General features: G+C 39.5%; 4 protein-coding genes across 5 annotated transcripts in view; 2 read left to right on the top strand and 2 right to left on the bottom strand.

The window, feature by feature from the left end:
- Positions 1-4,989, top strand: part of LOC105273922 (methyltransferase-like protein 9) — a 23,231-nt gene extending 18,242 nt beyond the window's left edge. The window contains exons 3-6 of the mRNA XM_011316650.1: positions 991-1,203; positions 1,824-2,211; positions 2,389-2,475; positions 4,550-4,989. Of these exons, the coding sequence (XP_011314952.1) occupies positions 991-1,203; positions 1,824-2,211; positions 2,389-2,448 (661 nt within the window). The 3' untranslated portion in view covers positions 2,449-2,475; positions 4,550-4,989. The remainder of the gene's footprint in view (positions 1-990; positions 1,204-1,823; positions 2,212-2,388; positions 2,476-4,549) is intronic.
- Positions 2,596-6,905, bottom strand: LOC105273923 (uncharacterized). Of its 2 annotated transcripts, none has more exons than XM_011316651.1 (5): positions 6,723-6,905; positions 5,314-6,299; positions 5,009-5,131; positions 4,487-4,622; positions 2,596-4,231 (listed from the first exon to the last, which is right to left on the bottom strand). In XM_011316651.1, the coding sequence occupies exons 1-5, from the start codon at positions 6,743-6,745 to the stop codon at positions 4,183-4,185; spliced, it is 1,317 nt and encodes a 438-aa protein (XP_011314953.1). In that variant the 5' UTR covers positions 6,746-6,905; the 3' UTR covers positions 2,596-4,182. The 2 variants fall into 2 exon arrangements, with proteins under 2 accessions (XP_011314953.1, XP_011314954.1); XM_011316652.1 differs by lacking the exon at positions 6,723-6,905 and adding an exon at positions 6,434-6,677.
- Positions 6,906-8,289: 1,384 nt separating this feature from the next.
- LOC105273920 (uncharacterized) lies at positions 8,290-10,143 on the top strand. The gene is made up of 2 exons (XM_011316648.1): positions 8,290-8,528; positions 8,600-10,143. Exon 2 carries the CDS (start codon positions 8,606-8,608, stop codon positions 9,614-9,616), a length of 1,011 nt encoding a protein of 336 aa, XP_011314950.1. The 5' UTR covers positions 8,290-8,528; positions 8,600-8,605; the 3' UTR covers positions 9,617-10,143.
- Positions 8,833-14,016, bottom strand: LOC105273921 (uncharacterized). The gene is made up of 6 exons (XM_011316649.1): positions 13,864-14,016; positions 13,445-13,753; positions 12,552-13,195; positions 12,254-12,466; positions 11,779-12,099; positions 8,833-11,618 (listed from the first exon to the last, which is right to left on the bottom strand). The coding sequence occupies exons 1-6, from the start codon at positions 13,988-13,990 to the stop codon at positions 10,368-10,370; spliced, it is 2,865 nt and encodes a 954-aa protein (XP_011314951.1). The 5' UTR covers positions 13,991-14,016; the 3' UTR covers positions 8,833-10,367.
- Positions 14,017-14,035: the final 19 nt, after the last annotated feature.

The raw sequence follows: 14,035 nt of genomic DNA, 5'->3' as shown, positions 1-14,035 counted from the left end.
GGGGGGCAACGGGGTGGCAAGGGTGGGCAATGGGGAGGTGCTCGTTAATTGATGGCACTGAGGTAAACGAAACACCCGAGAAGGAGAAAGAGAACTGCCAAATCTCCCTCTTACCCACACCAACTCTCTGTCCCCTCCAAAAAGGGAAGAGCCCTTTGGGCCTTATTTATATCAAAGGACTAAACTGAATTCACGATCAAAATACCCGCGTTCCACGGCATTGATGGATCACCTGGGCACCAAGTTACTTCTCTGTCCTATACCTGGCTATCCAACTGGTATTTTCAAATGAACCGCCTTTTTCCATTGGGAACACCCCTGCCTAAAACCCCTCCCCCGCTCCTTTACCCCCTTTTTGTAAATCCAAATGCGAGAGAGGCTTAAATTGAAGCGAATCCCGAACGGACTCGGCAATCTTCAAATGAGAAAAAGCGTTTTGTATGTGAATTTGTTTTTATAGGTATGAGTGCTCCGAGCATTAAAGTTTCATCTCAAATGCTACAGTTTGATGTTATTTATGTCGATCAGTGATTTTTAACCGCAGCATTTATATCTATTGGAGGGATTTCGAGGATTTTACGCTTTAATTATAAATTTCTGGAGTTTAATATTATTTAGAACTGGAATCTTCTCCTGGTAATGGAATTGTTGGGGACTTTGATTTTCAGTGTATCGAACAAATGATCATTCTAAAAATTATTAACTTAGGTAATTGAATTTTGGATTTTTTCAATTTGATCCGCCTCTTGCCAACGAGTTGGTTTTGAATTCTCACTGAGGATTTCAGAGTAGTTTTTTCATGATTTATTTATAAACCATCAGATGTGCTAGCAGAGAATTCATTTCAGGCAAATGTATACATATTTTTGACTTAAGAAACGAATATATATGTGATTGTTTAAATTAAATTTTCTGTTGGCGAATAATTTGCTAATTTCAGGCTCATAAAATGCAGATGACCCATGATTAAAGTGAATTCCATTTGTGCAGATTACTGGGACGTGGTTCAATGCACGTATTCTCATCGGAGCAGTTTCAACGTCTGATGTCTGCCAGTGGTTTCTCAGGCCCCTGGCACTCGCTGGTTGATCTAGGTGCAGGGGATGGTGCGACAACTGCACACGTTGCACAATTATTTGGCCGAGTCTACGCCACAGACATATCCGCCCCAATGAGGTGGGCCCTCGCCAAAAGAAAATTTACGTGAGTCTCCGTAGCTATTAAATCTCAAAGTGATTTATACATTGTAAAGCCCGTGCTTTAGCCCTCCAAAGTCTCTTACCTGAGCAACTCCAGATGTACTAATTGGTCGTTACCGATAGAAATCAATTGTACGAAGCAATTTAATTGCCCTCACACGCTCTCTGAAGTCGATAAGTTCGAAGATGGTACTTATTTGCCAGTGAAGACGCTTAAACGTTGAAACGATGAAACTTTACAACATTAGAATTGATTGGAGTAGAACTTTACGATGGCTTTTATACGAAACTTCATCCTGGGTTTAGCCCTCTGGGGCTGGTTAATATGAACGCCCACGGGCTCCCCAGGCTAGTGATTCACCAAAACTCTGAATTTTCTTCAATCGAATTTTCAATAAAATACTGTCAACTCCACCGAACAATCGTAACTTCTACAGGACTACTTCGTAGGATCGTCAATTTATTGTTCACGTGGACTGCAGTTGTGAAGCTATAAAATTGTTCATCGAAGTGTAACAGTGGCGATGAGCGAACGATAAAAAACTCACAATTTTTATATGTATATTTGCATCTGCAAGGCCTTTTTACCATGATTTTAAAAAAATGGTTCTTTCGTCTCTTCAGGGTGCTTGATGTCGATAAGTGGGACAGGGTAGCTCCCTTCAATGTTATTCTGTGTTTGAATCTTCTGGATCGGTGCGATCGTCCCAGCACTCTGCTGAGACAGCTCAGGGCAGCCCTCGCCCCAGGCGGTAGACTTGTGATAGCTCTGGTGCTTCCGTTCAGTCCCTATGTGGAAGTTGGTGAGCGTGGTGATCACAAACCATCCGAGTATCTGCCAATCAAGGGCACTGGCCTCGAAGGACAAATAGCTGGCCTAGTTGACCGGGTTTTTGGTCCAGTTGGCCTAAAGTGTTTAGCTTGGAGCAAATTGCCGTATTTGTGCGAGGGCGATCTTGGACAGGCCTATTATTTCCTAGATGATGTTATCTTTGTCTTGGAAAGCCACGAGGTGAGCTCTTTAATTGATTTTTTATTCGAATTTTCCATTTAAAAATTTGAAGAGTTCCGATCAATCGGCAATTTCAACGAATTTCAATTTAATTGAAAAATTGAATTCACTCTCATTGGAAAAGTATATTATTATTGTTGTCAGAAGAAAAAAACTGATGAGAATTTTTTCTTGCAGGAAGAGCCTTGTAGGAATGGCCTGCGAAGAGATCCGGACATGCAGACTCAAAGATATTGAGTGAAACGAAATGAAATGAAAGAACAGGCAAGTCACACTTGTAAAAACATTTTTAATAATCAATACGACGAATTAATTGTGCAGGAATACAGGAAGATTAATACTGGCAAGCGACGTCAAACGTTTTAGCAGTGCGGACACGTCAGTAGCATTTTTTTGTGTATAATAATTATTAATAATTCGTTCTTAAGGACTGATTCAATACTTCATCAGGCTATCAAAGACTCAACGATCGTTACTTCAATGTTAATTTATTGTTGTTGATGATATGCTTGATCAGGAGTTATCCGCAATTGTCTTCTTTGGTTCAATATCTTTAGACAACAACCCAACGTTTTCTTTGATAGCGAGACCCAAAAACGACGGTTTGCTTTTATTCGATACATGAATTTAATCTTTCGAGTTCCATCAACATTCACGGCTTTTTTTGGCTTTTCTCATTTTCTCGATACACAGTACTGGTGTAAACATCAACAGATAATTATAGGATACAGTCGAAGCGTGGATTGATATCACGATTCGATCGTAAATATTGCAGCAGCTCAAATGATAACAACTCGGTAGTAAACACTAAAGGATAACATCTCAATCTGTCCGTTAGACGAGTTTTCCATAAATATCTCTGAGTCCCACAGATATTTCTGGGGAACCTATCAGCTTAATTGGCTCCATTACCCTTTACCTCTTCGCTACTGAATTTTCCTCTCGTATAAAAAAAAAAATAGCAATTTTGCAAAGTAAAAGGAACGGATATTTGTATAATCTTTACCCAAAAATCCTCAACAAACTCACGTACTCTCAATTTTCGTGAAAACTTTTGAAAAATTTTATTAGCCGAAACATTCATTCCTCAAGACCTACGATTCTCAGAATCTGATTCATAAATAATTTTCCCCCCAGAAGCTGCCATTGTATCATCGATTGATAATCGCTATGATACCAATTAAAAATAATGGATTTACAAGACAATGGAAGAATAGTTCATTGATTAACTACTTAACTTCTTCATTGGCAACAGTTGATTTGGACCTGCCCGTGGAGCTTAGATTATTGAAAAAATTTGAGTAATTTTAAAAATTTCAAACATGGAACGTATAAATAAAACTTCAATATTTCATAACAAAAGATATATCTAGACTTATCCGCTAATTAAATAAATAATATAAAAGATTTTTTCGCATCATTACGTGTGATCAGGTGGGGTCCCGTCCCGGGGTGATACAGCCATTACTCCTAATAATTATTGACTTTTTTCATTATAATAATTTGTCATTTCCAAAAACACCAGTCAACCCCAGGTGAATTTCATCTCTAAAAATATATATTACAAATACTGTAAAAGTTTGTTTTTTTTTCAGTACATTGCCAGTAGTAAGGCAAGCAAGACCCCCTGATTGCACCAATAAGCACCACTGGCAGGAGTTTTTTTTTTTTTTTTCATAAAAAAATGATAACAAAACGAACGAAATACTAATATCAATATTTAGTAAATCACGAGTCGATTCAAAATCTAGATAGAATTTGTTTTTCATCTCTTTTTACTACCCACTTTTATCACAGTCCACGCATGACTCATTTTTAACGCCCACAATCACCGAAATGTCCTAAACGCCATTACTCTTGAGCAAAACAGTCTGGTCCTTATAAAAATGTTTTCCCATTTGTTCCTCAACTCAATTCACTTAAATGACTCCAATGTGACTAGAGAATCAATATAAAATTTTTGGAGAGTGCTCAGTCCATCTTTCGAGGCTCGCACAGGTCTTCCAAGCCGCTGGCTTTTCTGTAAAACAATTCAATCGAATTTATCTCATTCGAGTTCAGTTTTATTGGCTTTCGAGTGCTATTTAAAGTGTTTTTTTTTCTTCTGATGGTGTCAAGTTTTCTATTTAATTGTCCATTTTTTCAAAATTATCTTGAAGTCTTTTCGAAGAAAATTCAAATCTTTATACAATTTTCACAAAAATTTAGTGAGCAAATAACATTCGAAAGATAATGCAGCTAGATTTAAAAATAATTTAATTGTTAAGAAACTCACAAACTAGGTGGAAGATATGTAGGCCCAGAATGATCTAATCTGTGTTTATCCTCATTTTTCCAGCTGGAAACGGGAATATGTGGAGGTGGAAGAAAGCTCCTCAACGACTGCACTAACTGAATTGTGTCGACCAATGCTAGATGGAGAACAAAGGCATTTTCAACCGAACTTAATTAAAAAAAATGTATCTACGGGTACGGTTAGCACTGAACCATTGTCGTCCAAGGTCAAGCCAAGTTAATTACTTAAATTTTTATATTTCTCGTCAGAGAGAAAACGTTATCTACTCATTTAACGAGGTGACTATCAATTTATGAATTAATCCCTTACGTTCGAGAATAATTTCATTAACAGACTGATTTTTCGTGAGATATATGTATCCAACAGTTTTTGTGTCGAATGTTAAACCAAAATCGTGTATTCACGAATATGTTTCTGTACTATTGAGTCACGTTGACCTGTTTATAATATCTGAATAAATATATCAGTGGAAATTAACAGAAGTAACTAGTTTGTAATTACTTTTTTGCAATGCCTCCGACTGTTTTCCATAGGGCTTGCACATGGCAGGACGTACACAAGCCTTCATTCTCGCCATGTTTTTCATTACTTCAGCGAAAGCTCGAACGATTTTTCCCCCACCACCTGAAGCCAAGTGAAAGTGTAAGTTAATGTGGTAATTTGAATTTCTCAATTTTGGAGAACCTGTAGTTTCCTAATTAAAAAATTGAGCCGATTTTCACTGAATTGGTAAATAAAAGACGGGGTTTTAAAAATTATTCTCGAATAAAAAATGTCAATATATATGTGAATGAAATAATTGTTACTGTCTGTATTGGTGGCTGCTGAACGCGCTCCTTTCTCCTCGATTGTCCATGCGCCATTGTGCAACGCAAGAAGATCTTTATTGGCATTCGTGAGCCCCTGGAGATTTCCAAGTCCAAGTCCGCTGAGCCCCTCCAGATTATCCAAATTAGACCTCAAAAAATCCGTCAATTTGTGATCAGGCAATTGAGTGTTGATCATGGACTCGTAGTGCTGCTTTCCAACCTTCTTCTCCTGGCAGGAGGCTCGATGTGGAATATTGAGTGAGGGACGACTGGGAGGACGTTGAAGACTCATTTGATTCCCAACACTTCGAATTTCCGGGAGCTCTGAGCCCGTCATGTGGCTGGCATTGGCGTTAGCCAACCCTTGGAAGTCAGTGTTGTGGGGAAAGCGCAGCATTGACGCCACAGCCTCATTGTCCTGGATATAGGTCGGCGCCATGTGGCTCATCTTCTGTGTGAGCTCCAGTTGACTCTTGTAGTAACGACAGGCAGGATTGGGACAGTTCTGCACCACTTCGATAATAAACTCCTTCTCCATTCCAAAACATTCACGACCGATTGTGTAGGATTCCATGACAGCTCGAACTGTACTCTCGAGGCCCAGATGATGGCCATGGGGACCATTCATGTGCTTCAGCATTACCGCATTAGCAAAGTGTTCGTACGGGAGAATTATCTTACCATTTTCACGAAGGACTAGCCTCCCTTGAGCGTCCAGAGCAACTCTCGATGCCATCATTTGGAGATAAGCAGCACTGGGCAACATTGAGGCCTCCTTTAGCTCGGTAAAGCACTGGAGAAGTTCAATGCTGGGATTCCATCCCTTATTCTGCAGATAGAGCCGGAGAAGAGAATACATAGTCTCAGTGACATATCCAGCTCCACTGGCCGAGCCGGCGTATCCAGATCCGCCTCCTGGTGGACCCATCTCCGTCTGCATTCCTTTAGCAACAATGTTTTTCATAGTTTCTGCCAGGTCCATCCTGAAAAATCCATTAACACATAAATCACGTCAGGAATATTCAAAATTAACAGCTGAGTTTAAGTGCTTTTCCACGATAAACTCAGGTGATAAAAGTGACAAGCTTTCAGCAAGATTGGACGCTCTGATAATCACCATGTTGCATATGCGCCGCATCAACGAATTAGAGTATAAATTCTTCACAAATTATAACACATTCCCGTCGTATTTTTCACATAACAGTTCCATCGAATTCCCCACCGCCAATATTTACGAAAAGCAGCAGATAATTCCGGACAGGTTCACCATTTGATAATGCCCTTCATCCATTGTTGTTATCGGAACCCCGGATTTGTATACGCAATAAAAAAAAAACACTGAGCCACCGCCCCCTTCAAAAATGAATTGCAAAGAGAGAGAGACGAATGCAAATATATCTACTCACCTCGTTCCCCTCCCACTGATCATTGCCAATAACTCCGGGGATTGTGAAAAAACAATCCCCTCCCCAAGGAAGTCCCCGGCGGCCCTTTTAAATCGCCGAAATCCCAGAGTCGCACCTCAAACGGACGTATGTTTCTCCCATTTTGCAAATAGTAGAAATCGTGATAATTATTTGGGTATTGAATGATTCCCGCAATTGCCGAAAGAGGCGCATGTACATACCCAACGTACTTTATTTTTGCCATACCCCTCATTCCACGGGATTTTGGAATCCTGGGAGCCGGGGCCAGGGGGTGTCGTCTCCCGCTGTTTTCAAGTCTCACAAATTTAGTTGTGTATACTTTTACATAGGCATCGCCACAAGTCATGGAGGCTGAGTCTAGAGTATAACGTTAAGTGGCCATGTAACATTACCATAGGAGTCAAATTTTCAATCCAATTATAATAAAAAATAAAATAATAAAAAAATAAAAAATAATTGGATTGAAAATTTTTACTTCTCTGGTAATGTTAAATGGCCACTGAATCTCTCTGAGGGATAAATAAAAACATCGACGAAAGTCACCACGCCGAGAGAAACCGAGTGATTTTCAAGGGCCAAGCGAAGGTGGATTTGTTGACTCTCTCTTGCGCTCTCACGTGCTCTCAACAAACACATGATCTCGAGAAACCCCCCATTCCGGCATTTGTTCACAATCTGCTATGCAAGGTATTCAACCGACCAACCCACCAACCACATCAACCAATCAACCAACCAACCAGATCAGCCAATCAACCAACCAACTTTTTGCGCTCTTTTTTGTGAACCCTGTGGTTTTCATCGAATTTCTGAAAAATTATTTGTCCTAACCATCTAAATCCAACGGCATCGGATTCATGAAACCGTATCCGATTTTTCTCAGTTGTGAATAACCAATGAATTAACCAACCAGATCAACGAATCAACCAACCAACCAGCTCAACTAACCAACCAACCAACCAACCAAACAACCAATCAACCAACCAACCAACCACTCAACCAATCAACCAACCAACCAACCAGATCAACCAATCAATCAACCAGATCATCCAACCAACCAATCAATCAACCAACCAACCAATCAACCAACCAACCAACCAACCAATCAACCAACCAACCAATCAACCAACCAACCAGATCAACCAACGCACCAACCAGCCAAGTCAGCCAACTAACCAGATCAACCAATCAATCAACCAGATCATCCAACCAACCAATCAATCAACCAATCAACCAGATCAACCAACCAACCAACCAACCAACCAACCAACCAACCAACCAACCAACCAACCAACCAACCAACCAGATCAACCAACCAACCAACCACATCAACCAACCAACCAACCAGATCAACCTACACCGTTATCGACACTTTTGTCCTCGTGACCTGCCTTATTCACGGGTACAGCTGCTGATTTAGTACCGTAGCCACCGCTACGAGAGTTTTCGATTGAACCGTTGCCGTTGACGTTACCCTGATCTCTGACGACATTCCGTGGTTAGGTCGCGGTAGATGCGCCATCTCCCGTCCTTCACGATCATTAAACAATTAAGAACGACTCCGTATTTCGCGGCTTCTTCGAAAGCCAAAACATTCAATCAAAAACAAAACACGATTGTCCTCCAACGCATCAACACACTCTCAAATCTCGGAAATTCTAACCTGAGGCCCTGGGGAATTTGGCGAATTTCGTCATTCCGACGCGGCAACACAAATTATCCGGCAACTGTGGAGTTTTTCCACCCCAGGATTATTTGGCGAAAAACAAGGAACCTACGGCGAGAGAGGTAAGATTGTGTTTACAAACGCCGAATGTCCTCCTTGACCTTGGACTTACCCAACATTACTGTATTGACAGACGAAAATGGATCCTTCAAGGCTAAACTTCAGATGTATCGTCTGTGACATGGACACCGCTAGCCTTTGTGAATTACACAAGCACCAATCGTCAACTCATACATCGGAGGAATTATCCCTCTCTATCTTGACACTCCAAAGTTTTCTCTACCACAAGCACTACTTCCAGTCACTGGATGCAAAACCACCAGTTGACGCCTGTTATTTCTACCCCTTCTGTACGAAATTATTGTCTGATAAGGCGACAAATATTGAGAATAATTGCCAGACGTTCACGCCCACCCCCCTGAGGCCAGACGAGGTGGTTGTGAAGATCGAAAAGAATGAGGCAGAATCTACTGGAACGCCTGGAAAAAATCGCAAGAAAATTCCCAAGAAGCAGGTGCCACTGAGACTGCCCCTGATCGCTGCCACTCGTTCCACAATAATTACTGCTCCTCTCAACCCTCTGGTCAAACAGAGTTCTTCCATTGAGGCACATGGTTCTCACGCAAAATTTCTCAGCTCTGCAAATGGTCTGTGTGAGGACCTGATCAGGCTTAAAGGTCCGATTCAATCAAAAATAAAACGCAAACGATTGAATGAGAAAAGACATGGTACTAATCGCCCCAAAAGAGACAACAGACAGCCGATCCGGAAACCGATGAGAAAGCCGGAGATCAATAACGTTGAGAAAAGAATTCAGGATCTTCTGCCGAAGATTTCGGTACCGGAAAACTTAGAAACTGTCAATATCTGGGCATCTAAGAGCGAGGAAAGTATTTCCCTTGATACTGGCGATACTCTGCCGGGAGGTAATTCGTTCGAGAATGTCCAACCGATTAAGCTGCACTCCCCAGTAATGCCCCAGGACATTATGAACTGTGAGAGTGCTCTCATCTTTGATGCTGAAACTGGCAGCTTCCAGTGGAATCCACTGGTTTTTGTCGAGAAGAAAAGTGAGGGAAATGCCAATGGATCTCAGCAGGTGCTTGAGTCCGTTCCATTCAACAATTCACCATATTTTTCAAATTGTTGAGTAATTTCTGGTTGACTATAGCTTTTCTAGGCCATTGTTCCGTATTTATAAGGGTATCGGAGTGCTCAGATTTTTTATAAAGAGTATATAACATGTTATCCGTTTTCTTTTCTACTTTTTCTTTTATTAAAACGTATTCAGAATATGATAGAGAACGTACAAAGGAACGGGCTGTGATTTCATGTAAAATATTAGGACTTCATTTTGATAATAAGAATTTTTGAAGTATTTTCTCATTTTTCTCGCGATGAGATAATTGAACTTAAAGATAATTTCATTTTCTACAAACTATGGCTGTTGATTCTTCAATTGATGGATATCAATTCAATTTTCAATACAGGAAGATAAAAACCTCTCTAAGTGATGGAAATTTAGGGGGATAATTATCATTTAAATGGCTACACTTTCGTATGTCCATAAAATTCAAAGGAATATAATTCCATAAACATATTACATTTAAATTCATGATGCCATAGATTAGAGTAAGGAATTGGTTATTTTCGTAATAAATAAACATTTTTCCAATACTTTTCTTTTGATTTTTATTTAACAATATAACTGAAATACAGATAAACCTTTAAGGTGAGAAGAATCATCATCATTGCTATGCAAAATAATTCTTTGCGACAAAGTAGACTGGATATAAGTGAAAGTACTGTGCACTCCCAACCCACCAATAGATGATAATTACCTAAACTAGTGTATGAATAATATTATCAGTTACCTACACATAGGCAACAGAAATGGGATTCTAGTAGCAATCCATGGAATTCATTCCGTCCTGTTCGTAAACAGTGAGTATGTCCTCAAGAACTGAATCAAAACAAACTGTATAGTTCTTAAGCCATTGTTGTTTCTCCTGGATGTATTTATCGACATCCATGCTAACGACAACATTCAAAAAATTTTCCCTCGTAACTTGAGACAAACTCTGCAGAGTAGTTTTTTTCGTGAGATCAGCGTCTGTATCCATTCTCATGGAACTCTGATAGATTGATGTCAGAAGCTCTGCATCATTTTCATTGACAATTTCATCGATAATATCAGCTAGCTTTTCTGGTGAACTATTTGTCGAGGACCTAGAGGATTGTATTTGCGGTTTTATGTAGGAAGAATCAATTATAGCACTGTCCTTGGGTGCTCGATTATTCTCGATGATTGGGTCATTGAGTTTATACTTGAGTATGTAAATTTGAAGTTTCTTGATGATATCAGCTGCAGACCTTGAAACTTCAAAGTCACTGTCATCCTTCAGGGTAACGAGAAGGACTCCGAGGCACCTCTGCTTGGCCACATCATCCAGCGCCTTGTTCAATCGACGTTTGATCTCGCAGTCATTGAGTTGAACAATCTTCCTATGCTCCTTGGAGAAGGTGACATTTGGGAATGAGCCGTCCAGCATTCCCTGGTCAGTGAAGTGCGACTTTATGAAGTGTTTCCAGAAATTTAGAGCATTTACTTTGACCTCCCAATGAAGATCCAGTACTGCAGCCTCGGCCATTGCAGCACTCATTAAATCAATCGTAGGTTTTGACCATTTTCTGTACACGTACAGTTCTTTTATCAAATCCACAGCCTCTCTCCTCACAATTGCTTCACTCTCGTTCTTGAATAAGTTGATGAATTTATCTGGAAGATCCATTTTCGACAGACTGTCATCCCAGAGTTTGTTTATCCGAATTGTTGTGGAGATGAATTTAACTGCCGATGCCCGGACGTAACTCTCGCCATCCATTAAGGCAACGTCTGTGATGACTGGTAGAAAATCATTCGCAAGTAAGAATTCTTGAAACGCGGGGTATTTAGCTTCAGATATCTCTGCTATTGTGATTAGGACTTCCAAAACACTGTCACGGACTTCCCAGTTGGGATCGTGCAATCTTTTGAATAATGTTTGACCAATTCCACTCATGTGACTGTCGCATTCAACTAATAAGGCTAAATTTGGTGGCATAAAGTTCTGGATAGCGAGCTTGCAAATCTGAAGAGCTTTTACACACAGCTGGAATTTTAATTTTATATTTAGAATAATTAATAATTAAATTGATGACTGATTATTCCAGAGTAATTATATACAAAGTAAACGTGTGTGAATACTCGACATTATGGATAATTCATTGCTGATTAAGACTATATTTTTACTGGACAAATACTGTACTCACACATGGCAGTGTCCCTGTGTGATTCAAGATCTCTTGTGCAAGTGAAAAAAGACATATGGTCTCAACACAGTCCTGCCATTTGAATTGGAACTTTTGGGTGAGAACAGCTAGTCCATGGAGCAATGTGGAGAGCAGCATAGGATTGTCGACAACTGGATCTCCATTGAATAATGAGTTGGGTGGAGGTTTTCTTCTATTTTCATTCGGCAAATCGTGGGAACTGTGAGTATTCGGCATTTCCCAAGCTTCACAGTTATTCTCTTTTGGTATGTAATTTTTCAGAGCATAACACATGCTTTGAAAAGCGATGACTGCCACCCCCTGGACATAACCAATGAAAAAATTCAATATGACCGGTGATTACAATACAGTCCTGTTTCGGTTAAAAAAAGCTATTAGCTTTGCCTTCTCTTCATCGTTGACTATTTAATGAAATGCTGAATTAATTGACATCTGAATTTTACTGGGATCTTACCCTTTCAATAACGTTAATCGTCTCGAGAATCATCTCGATCGATGATTTACATATTTGTTCAACCGGTAAATTCTCCTTCAACATAACATCTCGGACCAAATAAACTAGCCTTTGTACCGGCTGCCATGTAACATCGAATAATTTATCAACAAACATTTTGAAAAACTCGTGCTTCATATTATTGTATCTCATGGTCGTTCCTAGAGGTGTTATCTGAAATGGACGTTAAGAATTGAAACATGATATTAGTCAGAGGAAAGTATCCTTAATGAAATAGAAATCCACTGCGAATACTGACCATCAGGGCCATTGATTGATATTCCAATTGATGTTCAGAGGACGATTTTATCTCCTTGATGTCATTGAGTTTCTTCCAGTACAGCAGTGTCATCTTCTGCAACCCTACAAGCTCGAGTATATATTTTTTCCCTATTAAAAGAGTCTGAATATAGCAATATCGATCACTGAATTTTTTCCACGTTTCACAATCAACCAGCGGCCCATCCATCCTAGCTCCACCCTTGACTATTTGGAAAGACAAAAAGACCCACAACTTAAGGATATGTTTAAGAAACTTTGTGCTTATACACGCCTCAGTGAGTGCTCTCAAGCGATTGTCCAGGTCGACGAGGGCCTCAATTCTGTCTGTTATATCATTCTCCAGGCTCGTAAACATTGTATTCTCGATAATACTAGTTATTAAATCCAACGTCGTACACAGGAGTGCGTTTTGGTCCATGTAAAGTTCTTCCAGAGCTGCATGGACTTGAGAAAATCCCGAATATTTGATCAGTGGATCTGATACTGTTAGAATTACATCTTTGCAAAATTCCTTATTCTGAGATTCCTTATTGAGTATTGTGTAAATAAATCGATGACTCTCTCTTGTCACGTACATTGTGTGGTTTAGTTGTGCAAATTTTACAATGTCTTTCCAGAGACCTAGAATTTAAAAAATTATTTTAGAAAATTACTTTAACAATTTTACATCTACGCAAATTATAAAAATATTATCATTCATTGAATCGCTCTTTAAGAAGACACATTGAATTCTTAAACGATCCACCATCTTCATCAAACCATCGGTTTGTTCCATATCTATTTACTACTAGATATGATAATAAAGCCCTTGGAAGTGCCGTGAAGACAGATTGAAAAAAAAGTTGATTCTCTGGAAAAATTGACACATACTCTTTGTTATGACCCAACGTCTTCCAATATTATGAGAGATAATGTCCGAGAGCATTGACGTATATGCCATTTTAATGGACGCTGAGAGATCATCTTTTTGAAACTGGAAAAGTGCAGACAACTTCTCAAAAACACTCGCACTCTCAAGACAATCAAAATCATTTTCATCTTGTGATATTAGTCCAACAAGTTTGATGGTGAATACAGTTACAGCTTGACAGGGCTTGACGCCTGCATTGTTCCAAACTTCTACTGCTTCAATCACCCATTTTTTCAGCAAAGTCCGACGAATGTTATCTTCTTGCTCGCCTAAAAATACAAGTTATCACATTTATTGCGCTTGAATGCAGGTTATGAAGAAATTTCATGCTGTTGGCGACTTGAGGTTATGAAATCCTAAAACAATAATTCAAACTTACACTTTTGCTGGTTCGCTATGTGTGTTAATAACAAATCTAAATACGTCGTTGATACGACATTGTAATTCGGGAGTAAAAATAGGCTGAGAACTTTCGATAATTTATCGTTATCTGTCTGTGGTGTCATAGTGTTTGTAATGATTTCTAATGATGGGAGAATATTATTACATTG

The sequence above is a fragment of the Fopius arisanus genome, unplaced genomic scaffold (genome assembly GCF_000806365.1).
Source record: "Fopius arisanus strain USDA-PBARC FA_bdor unplaced genomic scaffold, ASM80636v1 scaffold00008, whole genome shotgun sequence".
Taxonomy (NCBI): domain Eukaryota; kingdom Metazoa; phylum Arthropoda; class Insecta; order Hymenoptera; family Braconidae; genus Fopius; species Fopius arisanus.
This window is presented reverse-complemented; position numbering and strand designations above follow the sequence as displayed.

What these genes read in the sequence shown, in the direction of transcription:
- LOC105273923 (XM_011316651.1), bottom strand. Translation starts at nt 6,745, where the DNA reads ATGATCAGTGGGAGGGGAACGAG. An exon ending in ATCAGTGGGAGGGGAACGAG is followed by an intron (nt 6,300 to 6,722) that starts GTGAGTAGATAT and finishes TGGATTTTTCAG; the next exon opens with GATGGACCTGGCAGAAACTA. An exon ending in AGCAGCCACCAATACAGACA is followed by an intron (nt 5,132 to 5,313) that starts GTAACAATTATT and finishes ACTTGGCTTCAG; the next exon opens with GTGGTGGGGGAAAAATCGTT.
- LOC105273920 (XM_011316648.1), top strand. Translation starts at nt 8,606, where the DNA reads ATGGATCCTTCAAGGCTAAACTTCAGATGTATCGTCTGTGACATGGAC.
- LOC105273921 (XM_011316649.1), bottom strand. Translation starts at nt 13,990, where the DNA reads ATGACACCACAGACAGATAACGATAAATTATCGAAAGTTCTCAGCCTA. An exon ending in CATAGCGAACCAGCAAAAGT is followed by an intron (nt 13,754 to 13,863) that starts GTAAGTTTGAAT and finishes TTGTATTTTTAG; the next exon opens with GCGAGCAAGAAGATAACATT. An exon ending in ATCAATCAATGGCCCTGATG is followed by an intron (nt 12,467 to 12,551) that starts GTCAGTATTCGC and finishes CGTCCATTTCAG; the next exon opens with ATAACACCTCTAGGAACGAC.